Source organism: Cavia porcellus, unplaced genomic scaffold, assembly GCF_034190915.1.
Source record: "Cavia porcellus strain 051 isolate PalLab524CR breed Dunkin Hartley unplaced genomic scaffold, mCavPor4.1 scaffold_1, whole genome shotgun sequence".
Taxonomy (NCBI): Eukaryota; Metazoa; Chordata; class Mammalia; order Rodentia; family Caviidae; genus Cavia; species Cavia porcellus.
The window spans coordinates 153,732,832-153,749,100 of NW_026947484.1; the positions used below are offsets into that span (position 1 = coordinate 153,732,832).

The 16,269-nt window shown below is 38.0% G+C and overlaps 1 protein-coding gene across 9 annotated transcripts in view; it reads left to right on the forward strand.

The window, feature by feature from the left end:
* The window catches only part of Zzz3 (zinc finger ZZ-type containing 3), a 102,844-nt gene extending 86,807 nt beyond the window's left edge, over positions 1–16,037 (forward strand). For 5 of the 9 annotated variants that reach the window (XM_063258023.1, XM_063258056.1, XM_063258040.1 and 2 more), the window contains 10 exons: positions 238–376; positions 3,483–3,630; positions 3,712–3,827; positions 4,922–4,993; positions 5,963–6,064; positions 6,637–6,732; positions 9,523–9,675; positions 12,339–12,473; positions 14,372–14,472; positions 14,763–16,037. In XM_063258023.1, the coding sequence (XP_063114093.1) occupies positions 238–376; positions 3,483–3,630; positions 3,712–3,827; positions 4,922–4,993; positions 5,963–6,064; positions 6,637–6,732; positions 9,523–9,675; positions 12,339–12,473; positions 14,372–14,472; positions 14,763–14,907 (1,207 nt within the window). In that variant the 3' untranslated portion in view covers positions 14,908–16,037. Of the gene's footprint in view, positions 1–66; positions 130–237; positions 377–3,482; positions 3,631–3,711; positions 3,828–4,921; positions 4,994–5,962; positions 6,065–6,636; positions 6,733–9,522; positions 9,676–12,338; positions 12,474–14,371; positions 14,473–14,762 lie in introns of those variants that run through there. The other 4 variants (XR_010050432.1, XR_010050429.1, XM_063258045.1 and 1 more) reach the window with 3 other exon arrangements.
* The last annotated feature ends 232 nt before the right edge of the window (positions 16,038–16,269 follow it).

Sequence of the window (16,269 nt, forward strand, 5' to 3'; positions counted from 1 at the left end):
CAAGAACTAAAAATTTAAGATGGGGGAAGAAGGCTTTGCTTTCTCTAACTGATATTTTCTAACTAGGTACTTCGTAACTCAGGAAGACCTCATTTATTCCCAGTAATATGTTTTACTAAACTCTTTCAGGTAACTTTAAAAAGACTGTGTGACTTAATAGTAGATCATGGCTTGAGCTCAGTTTTTGTTTGCTGTTGTTGCTGGGAGAGTATAGTGAGATCTTTCTTGTCTCTGTAGTTATCAGAGACTGCTGCAGACGATTGCTGTCCTTGAGGCTCAGCGCTCCCAAGCCGTCCAGGACCTTGAAAGCTTGGGCAAACACCAGAGAGAAGCACTAAAAAACCCCATCGGATTTGTGGAGAAACTCCAGAAGAAGGTAGGATCTGTCCTTCCTAAGTGCTAAGGTATTTTGGTAATAACTTAAGAGAATTTATTCTTTTATCTGAATTAGTATTTTGAAAAGCACTCCCTCCTAATTTGCCGTACTACTGAAGGCAAGCTCTCCTTCCCTTCCCTGATCTGACTCCCAATGAAACTGCCCCAATTAAACTTATCTCCAGCTGAGAAAATTTTTCCCCTTTGCTTAGAAATAAAAGTAGACACACTTCAAGACTTACTACTTTTGTTTTGGGTTATTTTTCCACATGAACAAAAGAAGAAAAAAGTGATACAAACAAAAACAGTCTATTTTGGGGCTGGGGATTTAGCTCAGCGGCATAAGTGCCTGCCTTGCAAGCAGACAGTCGTGAGTTCGATCCCTGGTACCGATAAAAATGAAAAAGACAAAAAAAAAAAAAAAAAAAGTCTATTTTAAGGGTCTTTAAGGTTATGATAACCAAGTCCATGAGGACAGAGTATACATTTTATTTAATTGTAAAGGGCCTGATTTTAGTGTGAAAATGCCTCTTAATTTCTCTTTTCCTTAAAGCTTTCATGTTTAACAGTTAATTGATACAATTTTGATAATTTTCTTAATGTATAAGTATGGAGATAATTAGATATGTATCTGAGCTATAATAAGTGTCTTGAATTAGGGAGCCACTAATTGCTGCTGTTGTGTTTTGTTTTGGTACCAGGGATCAAACTGCTAACCTCACGCTTGTCATGTAGGCGCTTGTACCTCTGAGCTAGGTCCCCACGAAAATTTTGTTTTGTTTTGTTTTGTTTTGTTTTTGGCATAGTGGAGTTTTGGCATAGTGGAGATTAAAATAGGGCCTTCAGTATACTAGGCAGGTCCATCAGGCTATATATACCCTCTTCTCTGTAGACTGGAGAAATACATTATTACACAACATTGTGTGAAAAGGTTAAAATTGAGAAACTATGAGAAAGAATCTTACTATTAAAACTTCTCACTCGGGAGGTCGAGGCAGGAGGATCATTGCATGTTCAAGGTCAGCCTGGACTACAGAATGAGTTCAAGGCCAGTGTGAACTGCACAGTGAGACGCTGTCTCAAATATGACAACTTTAGTGTGACCTTTTTCTACTGAGCTAGAAAAGTGTGGTATTCCAGATATTGGAGGCAATTCGATATGTTGACTTAGTTGAATTTTTCTAATATTATTTACTGGCAAATATCCTTTTCACACTTAAAGAAAACATTGTATTTTCTAATAGATTTGTATGCAGTTGGTTATTTACTGGTTCTTTATTTCTAGGTTTAGTTTATAAGTGAATTTTTCTTTACTTCCATTCAGAAGTAGTTTGTACAAAAACACTAGAAGTATATTAAATCCAGCTACTTTAATACCCAACCTAAGTTCTTTTGAAAAAAAATTTTAACTAAAAACATTTTATTAGCCCATGTGTGCAGTACAAGATGATTCATCTCAGGGAATTGATACATGTATACTAGCATCTCTTTAATTTCTTTGATTTCCCCTTTCCCCTGACAATCTTTTTCTACTAGATGTGATATAGACATTTGATTCTTTCATCTCTTTGTGTTTACTCATGCATACTTTAGATAATCCCATATTGTTGTTGATATGTGGTCATTTGTCATTACACATCTAAAAATTCCCAATATGAAATTACCAAAACATGTGATGTACAGAATGAGAGCATTTATAGCTTGTTAAGGTTTTTGAGAAAAGGTCTTGTTGAATCTTTTAAGTTGCCCAGCCTGACCTCAAACATAGAATCCTCCACTCTTATTATCCGAGAGACTTGTTTCATTTGATATTTCCATCATTATTTTAAAAGATCACATCTGTTTTTTTTTTTTTCCTCCGGTCTTTTTGAGACAGGGTCTTTCTATGCAGTTCAGGCTGGCTTTGCACTCACTTTGTAGCCCAGGTGGTCTTGAACTCATAGTGATCCTCTTGCCTCAGTCTGCTGAGTGCATGTACCATCATGCCTGGCTCCTCTAATTTTTTTTTTTGGTCTTTTTCCTTTTCATTGGTACCAGGGATCGAACTCACGACTGCCTGCTTGCAAGGCAGGCGCTTATGCCGCTGAGCTAAATCCCCAGCCCCTTCCTCTAATTTTTTAAAAGTTGAATTTTAGAATAATATGTAATATTATGATAATGGTAATACAGTATGCTGCAAGCAAAATAAAAATTAAGAATTCTGCCATAGGATTTTACTTGCTGGTTTTATAATTTCTAATCTAATCTCCCCCCACTTTTTATGGAGAATTTTGAATATACAGAAAAAATTGTAAATGTTGTGAAATTAACATACTTACACCATTACATATACCATTATTAAACTTATACCATTATTAAATTCTGTATTTCCTATTTTTGATATTTGCTTTATCATATATCTGTCATCCTGTCCATTTTGTCTTATTTCAAAACGAATAGAAGAAAAAAAAAAAACCACCCAAAACGAATAGAAGGCATTTGTTTATTTCAGATACACGGCACTAAAATGTATCAGTGTGCATCTAAGTTAGCATTCTTTTTGATACTTCTCTTCCCCTGCTTTCCCTCCCGCCTTCTCTTCCATAAGGCCAGGGGATTTTATCACTAGCTCTGGAAAAAACAAAAAGGAAAAAAAGATGAAAAGATGTCATAATTTTTATAAATGTGGTTAGGGCTTATAAATATAAAAATACTTCATTGTTTTACAAATAAGTCATACACATGGGGTATATTTTAAAAGAATTTTGTGTGTCAGTATAATCAGTTACAATTGAAACACTTCATATGCTGTTCCCAGAGAGAATACATTTTTCACTTGACATTATATTTGAAGTGTGTTACTGATGCAGTACTATATGTCCAAATCCAAAGCACTATTTCTAAACGGTACTTCTATTTTACCAAATTCATTTTTCCTTAAGTAAACAGAAAAATGTCTTCTGCATTTAATGTGTAGACTTAATGTCTCAGCTAACTTTACTGTCTATCAGATTCAGTTAGTGATTAGAAAGACTCAATTGATGATTGTTTGAATTTGACATCTGAAAATTTGAGCACAGTTGATTATCTCTTGACTTAAGTTGTTTTGTTTTGCTGTGTCTTTCCAGGCTGATATAGGACTGCCATATCCACAGAGAGTTGTTCAGTTGCCTGAGATTGTATGGGACCAATATACCAATAGCCTTGGGAACTTTGAAAGAGAGTTTAAAAATCGTAAAAGACATACTAGGAGAGTTAAGTTAGTTTTTGATAAAGGTAAGAAATCATGTGATAAAATTTAATTAGTGAAATATCTAGCAGTATCTTGCTTTAATAATTCTGTGGTTTTGCCTTTAGTAGGTTTACCTGCTAGACCAAAAAGTCCCGTGGACCCTAAGAAGGACGGAGAATCTCTTTCGTACTCTGTGTTGCCTCTAAGTGATGGTCCGGAGGGCTCCCACAGCCGGCCGCAGGTGAGCAGGCTGGCATGTTGGAGTATGATGGTTAGAGTTTTAGGAAAAAAATGGAGTAACATTTTGCTGTTTTGTGTTCTGAAAGCTCTCCATGTTATAGTTCACTTTTGCATAGAAATGCAACTAATATTGTGTTATATTGTAGGGTTATTGTGAGGCTTAAAATTTGGGTGTTACATGCAGTATCCTTCCTGGTCTCTGGCACATGGCAGACTTTTTTTGGGGGGGAGGACAGGACTGGGGATTGAACCCAAAGAGCCTTCTCATTGAGCTACATTCCCAGCCCCTTTTTCATTTTGAGACCACTTGTGGCTTGACACATAGCTTTTTATTATAAAAATAGCTGGATGTGGTGGTGCATACTTGTAATCTCAATATTTGGGAGGCTGAGGCAGGAGGATCACTGCTACTGCAGGGCCAGTTTGGACTGCACAGTGAGTTCAGGGTCAGCTTGAACTACACAGCAAGACCCTGTCTCAAAAAATGAAAAAAAAAAATAGCATTTAAGCTGGGTGTGGTAGTGTGTGCATGTAATCTCAGCCCTCAGGAGACTGAGGCTAGAAAATCTTGAGTTCAAGGCCAGCCAGGGCTACAGGGCTAGACAGTAAGTTCAGGGTCAGCCTTAGCTCATAGTAAAACCTGTCTCACACCCCTTCCCCAGACTGTGTAGTGGGATGTGACTAAGGTTTCTGTCCTGGCTTTGCCCTGTTGGTTAGACCTGTTGCTTCTTTTCCATTTTAACCTACATTTCATTTTACGTATTTATTTATTTTCTCTTGTTAAAAATCATCTATATTGGGGGTTGGGGATTTAGCTCAGCGACATATAAGCACCTGCCTTGCAAGCAGGCTGTCGTGAGTTCGATCCCTGGTACCGGAAAAAAGGAAAGAAAAAAAAATCATCTATATCATGAGGTTATTAGGAGTGTACATAAAAAACTAAATGTAAGATTGTGAATATAAAATTGTGTATACATTAAAAAAACAGTTTACCAAAGTATCTTGAAAGGATCCATGGTTGGTGTGCTATTCAGCTATCACAGAGTAGCCTTTGTTATTTTCTCTGTGGAAAAACAAGGCTTGTTTTATGCGCAGATGATAAGAGGCCGCCTGTGTGACGACACCAAACCCGAAACGTTTAACCAGCTGTGGACCGTCGAAGAGCAGGTAAGCACACTTGAACAGTGCAGCTTGCGAGGGAAGTTGTGGCTAATGTTCGAAGCCATATTACAGATCACACATTTGTTGCTGTATGTGGGAGTTTAAAAATATTTACACTTAGTTTTTAACCTTTTTGCACATTTAAAGAATGTTGGCTTTTGAGGCTGTGTGAACTCCTGTTGAGAAGGAGCTGGGGCTTTGAGTGGGGAACAGACATGGCTGGAATAAAATGGATGTTTTTGTAGTACAGCTTTGGGTGAGACAAAAACCAGGAAGCCAAGAAACCAAGCCTCAGAGTACAGTTTTACCTACTCCTGTGGGAGGGAGCTGATAGAGGCAGCCCAGAACATTATGTTACGTTTTCACTACGGCTAGAGCTGTTTGTGGTGAAGTTGGAGACGCAGCCCTGTGGTACTAACACTGCAGCTCTAGTAGGTTTAGTAGTTTATTAAAAGCTTTCAGAAACCTTTCTTTCAAACATGTAGATTATTGTGTATCTTGCAGTCTGTGTAAGACTTTAGAAGATAGGAGAACCACACAAAGGAAGGAGAAGCTCTATTAATATCCTGGATCCAAAGAATTCACACGTGTGCTTTTGCCAAAACTGTAGGAGAGAACCTGACACATTCTAGCAGAAGATGGTCAGTGGAGATCATTCCAGGCTATCAGATATGACAGGATTTATTTACTTACCAGTTTCCTTATGCATTTTCTGCTTTCTTGTGCCTCTTACTGAAGTTGATAGAAAGCTTTCAGATCTTTCATAGCTGTATTCTCTAATCTCATTTTCTCTGTAAAATCTTAAGTTCCTAAGTGGAAGTTTTTGTTACCATGAAGATTCCTAGTTACATAAGCCCCAAGGGTGAGAAAGGAGTATTATACTTTGAAATAAAATATGAATGTGTTTTTGTAGAAACTTTTGTGTTTTAAATTGAACACTTTTTTTACTTAAATTTGATCTTATGTTTGGCTTAGAAAAAACTTGAACAGTTACTCCTGAAATACCCTCCTGAGGAGGTAGAATCCCGACGCTGGCAGAAGATCGCGGATGAACTGGGCAACAGGACAGCAAAACAGGTGATGAGGGGCCCGGGCCCGGGCCAGGGCCAGGACTGGGCTGTGGGTTTTATACGAGGAAGAATGGTCTCTAGTGTCCTTTCTAGCTGTGGGACACAAGAGTGGTGTTTTTAAAAAAATACTAGCATTCTGTACTTTTATGTTGCTTTCAGAAAACAAAAACTTGAGTTAGTCTTATTTTGGATCATTGCAAAATACTAACAAAAATATAGTGGACTTAACATCTCTTAAATGTTTAATAATTATGTATTTACTTTCTAATTAGACTGGGCTATGAAAGTTGTGACACTGCTTCAGGATTCCCTGATTGTCTTTCTGAAACAGTATTTACAAATTGAAAATATATATTTAGCTTTGGAATCAAATGAATTTGAATGTACTTAAATTATTTTTCATCTAGGCTTAAAATTATGTTTGTTGACAGCTTAAATTTTTTACACTTATGATGAATTTTAAGTTATTATATTAAATTATTGCATTAATTAGTTACACATGTATGGTTTAATTTTTTTAAACTACTCGAATATTGTGTGTCATCTCATTATGTTAAAACGATTGTTATATTTCCCTAGGTTGCTAGCCGAGTACAGAAGTATTTCATAAAGCTAACTAAGGCTGGCATCCCAGTTCCAGGCAGAACGCCCAACCTATATATATACTCCAAAAAGGTAAAAGCAACCCTTGGGTTAAATTCATTAAAGCCAGAATTTTTATGTAGAAATGTACATGTTTGTCAGTATACAGTTGTTTGGTTTTTGAAATTCTGTTCATGGCAAGCATTTTATTATGTTGGGCCTAAATGCAGTATAGGATTCCACTATTGCTACTTGGAAGAGCTAATTGAACTTTTAATGATTCTGCCCTATTTCCTTGGGAGTAATATGAATGAGCGCTGCTTGAATGATTTTATATTGGGTTTATTAATAGGGCTTTGTGAGGTTAAATCTTTTAAGATGTTTGATTCTTTAAAAAGTGCAATAAGTTTCTGTTTTGTACTATGCTACATAATTCAAAGCCAGAAATGTATAAGTTATTTAATGGTCTTCCTTGCAAGGGTAGCAGTATATGTGTCACCTCTACTATACTAACAGCAAGACTCATAGGTAGCTGTAATTCTCACTGTTGAGTGCTTGGATCAGATACTGTTCCCTAACCTTTGTACAGAAAGGGAAACTGGATTTAAAGTACATTGATTCAACTGTCAAGTTGCATGTCTAGTAAGCCTGAGAACCACTGATTTTTCTGTCTGTCCACGCCCCTCCACCCCTCCATATTTTGAGAGAGAGCCTTGCTATGCAGTTCAGGCTGGCCTTGAACTCACTTTGTAGCCCAGGCTGGCTTTGAACTCACAATGATCCTCCTGCCTCAGCCTCCTGAGTGCTGGGATTATAGGTATGTGCCCACCCCTGGCCTTGTTTTCGGATGCTGATACAAAGCATTTTCGCTGGTTTCTTTCTACAGTGAAAAGGCTGCTGTTGCCGTTGATTTTTAAATAGAACACTGCATTAAACTATAAAAATTTTTTTTATTGTCATAGTTGGAGGAAAATATACAAACACCTGATTCACTTTTTTTTTTTTTTTTTTTTTTTTTTTGGTCTTTTTCCTTTTTTTATCGGTACCAGGGATCGAACTCACAACTGCCTATTTGCAAGGCAGGCGCTTATGCCGCTGAGCTAAATCCCCAGCCCCTGGTTCACTTTCTTTAATAAATCATGCTGATACATCCTCTCCCACATTACTGTTTCACATAAAGCTAATGTGGTACATGCAATATTGTTACTTTTCCTAATAGAAGTAATAGTATGTAATTTTACATTAAGAAGTTCTCTATATAATTTGATAGTTTACAAGTTAACTTGTTTCACCAAGCTTTTGAAATGTCTTTCAATTTGCTTGTTTTAAATATTTTGGATTTCCCCTTTTATCCAATACGTCTTTTACCTATGTGAGATATATGGAGTTTGTCCTGTGGCTTTGGAGTATTGGAGTCTTGGTTTTTAAGATGATTTTATAGATGTGTTGTGTTGTTTTCACAGTTAAGATTGGATAATGAAGCCAGGCGTGGTGAGGCATGTCTGTAATTCCAACCCTTGGGAGGCTGAGGCAGGGGGATCATTTTGAGTTCCAGACCAGCTTGGGCTACAAAGTGAGCTCCAGGCCATCCTGAGCTGCACAGCAAGACTCTGTCTCAAAAAGACCAAAAAAAAAACCAAAAAGATGATGATAACAGAAAGGATACTGGAGAAACCTAGACATTTTCTTTCCCCTGAGTGTACTGTTTTAAGTTCATAGACATTTTGGGTATGAAGATTTAGCATACTCCTAGTCCCAGTGACTGTTTGCTGTAGTCAAAGCTTAAATTTTGAGTGTGGCATAGAGGCTCACGCCTATAATCCCAGCACTTGGGAGACTGAGACAGGAGAATCACCACAAGTGCAAGGCTAACCTGGGTTACATAGTGAGTTCAAGGCCAGCCTGAACTACAAAGTGAGACCCTGTCCAGAAACACAAAGACAGTTTTGAAATAGATGGAATGATGGTTTTCCACCATGTACGAAGCTGAGGTTGCTTTGCACTTCTGTGCTGTTCATTATCCTACAGAGTGGTGGAGAGTGAGGGCTTTGTATCACGTAAGCATACTTTATAATGCTGCTTCTGCCACTGCCTGCAGCACACTGAACAAGAAATTTACTGACCATTTCTTCACCTTTAAATTAGAGGTGTTGGGCCTGGAGATTGAGCTCAGTGGCATAAGCACCTGCCTTGCAAGCAGGTAGTCATGAGTTCAATCCCCGGTACTGATAAAAACGAAAAAGACCAAAAAAAAAAAAAAAAAAAAATTAGAGGCGTTAACTGCTTTACACAAATGTTATGAGAATTAAGTGACATTGGCTAAGGTAATTATTTTCAGGTGTTCATTATATTATGGAAGCTTTCCTTTTAAGTCCGGAGAAATGAGGGTTAGATAATTATTTTCAGGCCAGTTATGGGAACTTGCCCTTCACTCTGTTACACATCTGGCTCTCTCTGATCCTCAATAAGAGGACTCCAGGAGCAGTCAATGTAGCCAGCATTTGAACGCAAATCTTAGCAATGCTGGGACACAGAGACAAGCTGGAGGCCCAGCTGTGGCACATTGTGCGCTCTTCAGGTGTTTTCCTGTTTCTGTTATGTCAGGGGTTTGTTTTGTTTTTTAAAGGTTAAAAGTCCAGAAAGTATAGAAAAAGTAATGCTGTACTGAAGGAAAAAGTGAAAATCAAACCCATTTTGCTAGACTTTTTTCTGTGTACTGGCGATTAAACCTCATAACTGTGCATTTGCAAGGCAGGCGCTTATGCTGCTGAGCGGCCCACTTTTGCTAGACTTGCTGAAAGTAACATTTATATTTTCATAGTTTTATACCCTATAATGATTTCCTTTTAATGTCACAATTTACAAATTTGTTTTTTCACTTAGTCTTCAACAAGCAGACGACAGCATCCCCTTAATAAGCATCTCTTTAAACCTTCCACTTTCATGACTTCACACGAACCACCAGTGTACATGGACGAGGAGGACGACCGCTCCTGCTTTCAGAGCCACATGAGCACCGCAGCAGGAGAGGCATCAGTGAGTTTTGTTTTGCGTTTTGCTTATTGTACAGATCAGGGTATAGCATTAGCCTGTGTTCTCTCTTCATTCCTGTTCTTAGAACATACTGATTTCTTCTCACTAGTCAAATTTAAAGTTTGGCTGGGCATGGTGCCACACACCTATAATCCCAGTACCTAGGAAGCTGAGGCAGGAGGATCATTGCGAGTATGAGATCAGTTTGGGCTACAAATGTGAGCTCTAGGCCAGCCTGAACTGCATACTGAAAACCTGTCTGTCTCAGAAAGACAAAGAAAAAATAGCTCGTTTTGTTTTGTTTGTTTGTTTTATTAAAAAAATTAAAAGAAAGAAGGAGATTAAGATAAAAGAGGACATAACAACATAATAACACAGGTCAGAACAGAACAATTTAGGCAACATAGTGTTTCACCACAAGATAACCCGACATAATAGTAGCTACCATAGTGTTTCTTTCTTTGAAATATTTGAATATAACTTCATATATTATAGCATCAAACACAACATGACAGTGTAAAACCATTCAAGAGAATGAAAGTATTATAGGGTATTTAGAACCAACTAACAGAAAACGAACAGTGATTTCTATATTTATCGCCTTGTGTATAAAAAATTTTGTTTATACTATCACATATAATAAAATCCAATAAGACACAACATGATAAACCAATGAAGACAGAAGAACAAAAGCTTCATGGGACTTCAAAACAAGATGATACTAAATCAGCACTAGCTATTATAATTGTTTTCTTCAAAATAACTTCATACCATCATAGACAGTAAAATCAAACAGCCCAGAATAAAACCATTCCAATTAATGAATGAAAACATTATAAGGATTCAAAGCAATATAATGGAGAATCATGTTTACCATATACTTTTATGTATTCTTGCCATTTCTTAAACTAGGGAGATTATTGTGTGTTTATATGTGTGAGAATAGTTTGTTTTTTAAAATGTGCTTTAAAAGGTTTCCATAAAGAAAATCTCAGACATTTACATAAGTTGGGAGAAGAATAAACCAACATGCCCTCATCACTCAACCTTAGTAGCTACTAAGTGTCAGTCTAGTTTTCCTTTCTCTCTACCCTGGATTATTTGGGAGCAAGTCTCAGATATTATGCAACTGTGTTTATAAAAAGTACACCTTTATAAAGTTAAAAATATGGTCAGTGTTCATATCTTCCCAAACATCTCAAGATTTTTTTTCTATTGTTTGTTTCTGGAGCCACATAAAGCCAATAAGTCGCAGTTTGTTTTCTCTCTTGTTTTTTCTTTTTTATGAATGAGGGGTGAATGAATGAAATGGATTATTTGTCCTGTAGAGTCTACCACTGTGACTTTTGTTGATTGCTTGTCTCTTCTGTCACTGACATGTTCCGTGTCCTGAATTTCCAGTACATTCGCCACAGGTCTGCAGGATTAATCAGGATTGATCAGGCAATGGCTTAGGCAGGCAGGACCACTTCATGTGCATGCGCATTAATCTGGATGTCACTCTTTGACTTAGCAGCCACTGATCTATTAATTCAATTAGTGTGACAAGTAGTAATACTCTTTCATTCCCAGATCCACTAATTCATTAATGTGATAAAATAGTGATACTTTTATGTTTTGTCATTTGTTTTTTGGAATATTCTATAAAGTAAATCCCATCATGGACAACTTTTAAAGAGCCTCAAAGGAAAAATAGTTGCTGTCATTGTTATTAAGAACTACCAGGAAGCTGAGTTAAGGTAATAGATGTAGAAAAGGCAGGATGCCTGCCTGATTCTGCCTTTATTTTCTTGTTTTTAAGATGATGAGTTTATTTTCTTGTGTCCGCCAAAGCTAATAAATTTTTAAAAATTTTTATTCTGAACTATTGGATTTAAGTACATTTAATGTGTTTTGGCCCATGGGTGTTAATTTCCTTGCTTCTTTTGTCTGTTGTAGTCGGTCCATTTGGCTTCCGTTCTTAGCTTAAGACATGCAGGGCTCCAGATCAGCATGGATGTTTTCCGCCTCTGACCTGCAGTCAGTCAGTCCTGGTTTCTTTTGCTAGGAAGTGGTGTCTGCGACCACGTCCTGCTTCTAGAAATCTTGCTTGCTGCTGGATTGACTATTGTCTCTGGCATGTTGAATGGACAGAGCAAGCAGAATGTGTTGTAGTTTTATCTAATGTGGTACCTTCTTCAGAAAGAGCAAAATGGAGTGCTTTGATCCTTGAGAGTACAGAGTAGAAAGTAAGAGCAGGTTTGCTTGTTCTTAAAGAAATGTCCTGTGTTCAGAGCAAGCGTAAACATGTGTAAGCAGGGGGAAGAGGAGTGGCCAGCAGGCCATGGGGCTGGATTGAAAGGAGTCTAAAGTAGCCACGATGCACAGAAACAGGGCTGGGTGTGCCTTGGTCTGTGAGGTAGAGTTGTGCGCTCTCCCTTGCACCTACATTGTGAAGCTATCCAGCACAACTCAACATTGCTGCTGCTCTAAAAAGTTACTCACAGTTATTAGTGTAAAATATTGCTAAGAGTGGCACTAATTTTCCATGAGTCTACAAGGTGAGGCATTTTGTTAAGTGAAAAATACTTGTCAGTGGAAATGTAATCTGTGCTAGTGTTTCTTGCACTTTGCTAATTTAATTGCTGAACCAACATTTTTGTGCTGTGTTGTTTTCTTTTCAACAGGATGAAGAAAGTATTCCAATCATGTATAGGAATTTACCTGAATATAAAGAACTATTACAATTTAAAAAGTTAAAGAAGCAGAAACTTCAGCAAATGCAAGCTGAAAGTGGATTTGTTCAGCATGTGGGCTTCAAGGTACATACTACTTAAAAAAAAAACCACAATGTGTAGTTTCTGAAGGTGATACAAGATACATTAAATGGTATCTGGATTGATAAATGCTAAAGCCGAAGGGTACAAGCAAAATGATTTCTTGCTTGCTCCATTTATACAGAATACTAGCCTGTGCTTCCTGATGTGGAGAGGTTTATGATTCAGGACAGAGCAGGTGACATACAGGTGTCTAATCTAGGATAAAATATGGGACAAGAAGGGCCGGGGACTTAGCTCAGCGGCATAAGCTCCTGCTTGGCAAGCGCACAGTACCAAAAATATATATGTATATGTATAGGACAAGAAGTTTTTGTCTAGTTGTTTCTCTTGGTGGAATAGAAGACTCCCTTCTCCACCCCTCCCCACTTAGACTGAGTCCTCTTAGCTGTTTTTCCGAGAGCCTAACAGAGTAAAATTTTGTTTCCAGTTCACTTGAACAGTCACAGCATACAGCAATTCTTTTGCATAAACTACCAACAAAAACTGTAACACCATGTTTGTGGTCTCATAATAATATCCTCCAACCCAAACAAGACAGACAGTTCTAATGTCCAACTTTTTCTCAACCATCCTTCTCCACCATCACATTTGGCCATAAACTGAGCCGTGGGTGGATCTCCTGGTCCTTCCCATCATCTGGTCAGCCCCCAGAGCCCACCTGTGAGCACTGAGGCTTCAGGGGGACATTCGGTATGATCTGTGATAGTGGGTTTGGGGCTGATTAGCTCCCAAGAACTGACTATGGGTAATTTTGTAAAATAATAAGCATTTGTGTAATGTTATGTAATACACACACACACACACACACACACACACACACACACACACACAGGGAGGCCCCCTCCCTGCCCAAAACAAAAATAGAAGCAGGCAAGAGCAGAGGAAAGAGGCAAGAGTCTTACAGTAATTTAGACAAAAGATGAGGGTATCTGAATGTGTCTGGTGGCTATGGACCTAACAGATAGGTGGACCATTGAGAAAAAGTTGGACATTAGAACTGTCTGTCTTGTTTGGGTTAGACGATATTATAATGAGACCACAAACATGGTGTTACAGTTTTTGTTGGTAGTTTATGCAAAAGTATTGCTGTATGCTGTGACTGTTCAAGTGAATTGGAAACAAAATTTTACCTCTCCTCCTGATTCTTCACCATTAGATGATTTTACCTCCTGATTTTCAGCATCCTTACCAGTTCTAGGCTTTGGGAGGAAATTTGTTCCTCCACATAATTCTGTTCTTGAACCCAAACGTGATTTGTTAGCCAGTTCATCAGTCACTCTAGTTGGCTTGATGCTGAAGAATCTAGACATGGGACTTACGTTGATTTCCAGGATTCTACAGAGCCTACAGAATGCTGTCACAGTGCCATCATATGGAGAAGAGCTGGATCTCCCTTTTCAGATGTGCTGTGGTTATTAGTTGAAAAGTGATTCAGTAAAATAGAAGTTGTCAGAGGATGTTGTAGTTACCCAGTTTTGTATTAGTGATTCCTTAGAACACTGCTGTGCACATTTGGATAGCTTTAAGTATGAAATGAAGTCATTGACGACAATTGTCATATAATGTCTGAGATGCTTTTCAAGCAAACAGTTACTAATAATGAAATGGTCAAGTTTGAGATGATTTACTTAAAACTTCTTAAATAAATTAGAGGGCATTGATGATTCTTCCTTGTAATAACGTTCTTCCCCCATCTGAATCTTGATTTTGAGGAATGACCCTTTACCTGGAACTTGGCTAGAACTTGTACCCAGTTTACAGCACTATTTGTGTTGCAAAACTGTTGATATGAGGGGAAACTATCTGTGTGCACATCATATTTTTCTAGCAGACAGTAAAAGAGACACAGTGTAACACTGTCCCTCTGGAATCTGTTGCAGTGTGATAACTGTGGCGTAGAACCTATCCAGGGTGTTCGGTGGCACTGTCAGGATTGTCCTCCAGAGATGTCTTTGGATTTCTGTGACTCTTGCTCAGACTGGTAAGTGTTCTCTGCATTTGTGGTCTTCAAATTTGATAAAAACGGAGCTTCTCAGACCATGAATTTGATCTCCAAACTTCTAAAAAGTAGTTCTACTTTGGGAATTTAATTATGTCCTAGGTGAGTAAAGTTTTTTGTTTTATGCCGTATCTTGAGTAGTGTTCTGTGAAAGATTTGGATGGGTAAAGCTTTAAACAGGTTTAGCTTGAGAAAGTTTTGTCATGTGCAGACTAGATGCATTCAGTGCCATGTAATGATGCATTTGTGTGCTTTGTTTTTTTTCTCTGCAGCCTACATGAAACAGATATTCACAAGGAAGATCACCAACTAGAGCCTATTTATAGGTCAGAGACATTCTTAGACAGAGACTACTGTGTGTCCCAGGGCACCAGTTATAATTACCTTGACCCAAACTACTTTCCAGCCAACAGATGACATGGCAGAGCGCATCCTCACTAGTCCTCTTCGACACATAGCAATGGTATCATTGTTGATGATGTGCAGTTTGGAAAGGGCCTCTGCTTTTCCTGAATGACACTCACAGCATGAGCGCTTCCCGAGTGTTCTCGTCCAGCCCAACTCTGCCCCACGTGGCTCTCCAACCCTGTTCAGCAGCCGAGCGAGCGTCTGGTGAGCAGAGGGTTCCCTGGTGAAGCTCCCGCCGCCTGAGCCTGGAAACGGCGGTCTAGGTGGGCTAGACGGAAGCGAGAGCACACATTCATGTGAGAGCAAATCCCAAAGGTTTCAGAGAACTTGGTCATAACTATGGAAACAAGACAAAGTATTTATATTCAAACACTTTAGTAGCTTTCAGTTTTGTGAAAATAGTTTTCAGCACAGAAACTGACTTCTTTAGACAAAGTTTTAACCAATGATGGTGTTTGCTTCTAGGATCTATACTCTAAAAGAACTCACTGTCCAGTGGTCATTGACGGCCTTTAGTAAATTGGAGCTGCTTAACCATATCGATACCTAATTTCTTTTAACCACAATGAACTGTCCTTGTTGTCAACAGCAAAGCACTACAGGAGGCAACTGTGGCATTGCTTCTTAACCAGCTCATGGTGTGTGAATGTTATAAAATCGTCACTCAGATATATTTTTTAAATGTAATGTTATATAAGATGATCATGTGATGTGTACAAACTATGGTGAAAAGTGCCAGTGGTAGTAACTGTGTAAAGTCTCTAATTCACAACATTATTAATTCCTTTAAAATACACAGACTTCTGCCTCTGTATTTGGAGTTGTCCGTGCAACTCATCAAAGAAAACTGCCTAATATAAAAATCATATATATGGTAATAATTTCCCTCTTTTGTAGTCTGAACAAGATCCATAAAAGATTGTATTTTTATTACTATTTAAACAAGTGATTAAATTTAGTCTGCACAGTGAGCAAGAGTTCACATGCATTCTTTTATACTGCTGGATTTTGTTGTGCATCATTTAAAACATTTTGTATGTTTCTTCTTATCTGTGTATACAGTATGTTCTTGAATAATGTTCCTTTGTCAGGAGAACTGTGAGAAATAAACTATGTGGATACTGTCTGTTTATATTATAGATGCTTGTTGTGACTTCCTTTGATTAGATTTGGATTTTTCTTAGTAGTGTTAATACCAGAAATTGTCTACGGTTTTGCTTTACGTATATGAGGATTTTCTTCATGTCCTTTATAAAGAGTAAAGAATATATTATGGGAAAGAGAGTGAACTTGAGAAGATCTGTGAGCCATGGTAGTTAGTGTTCTCCACAGCATGCCCTGGAACACTAAATCAGGCTGGCTTACAGAGGA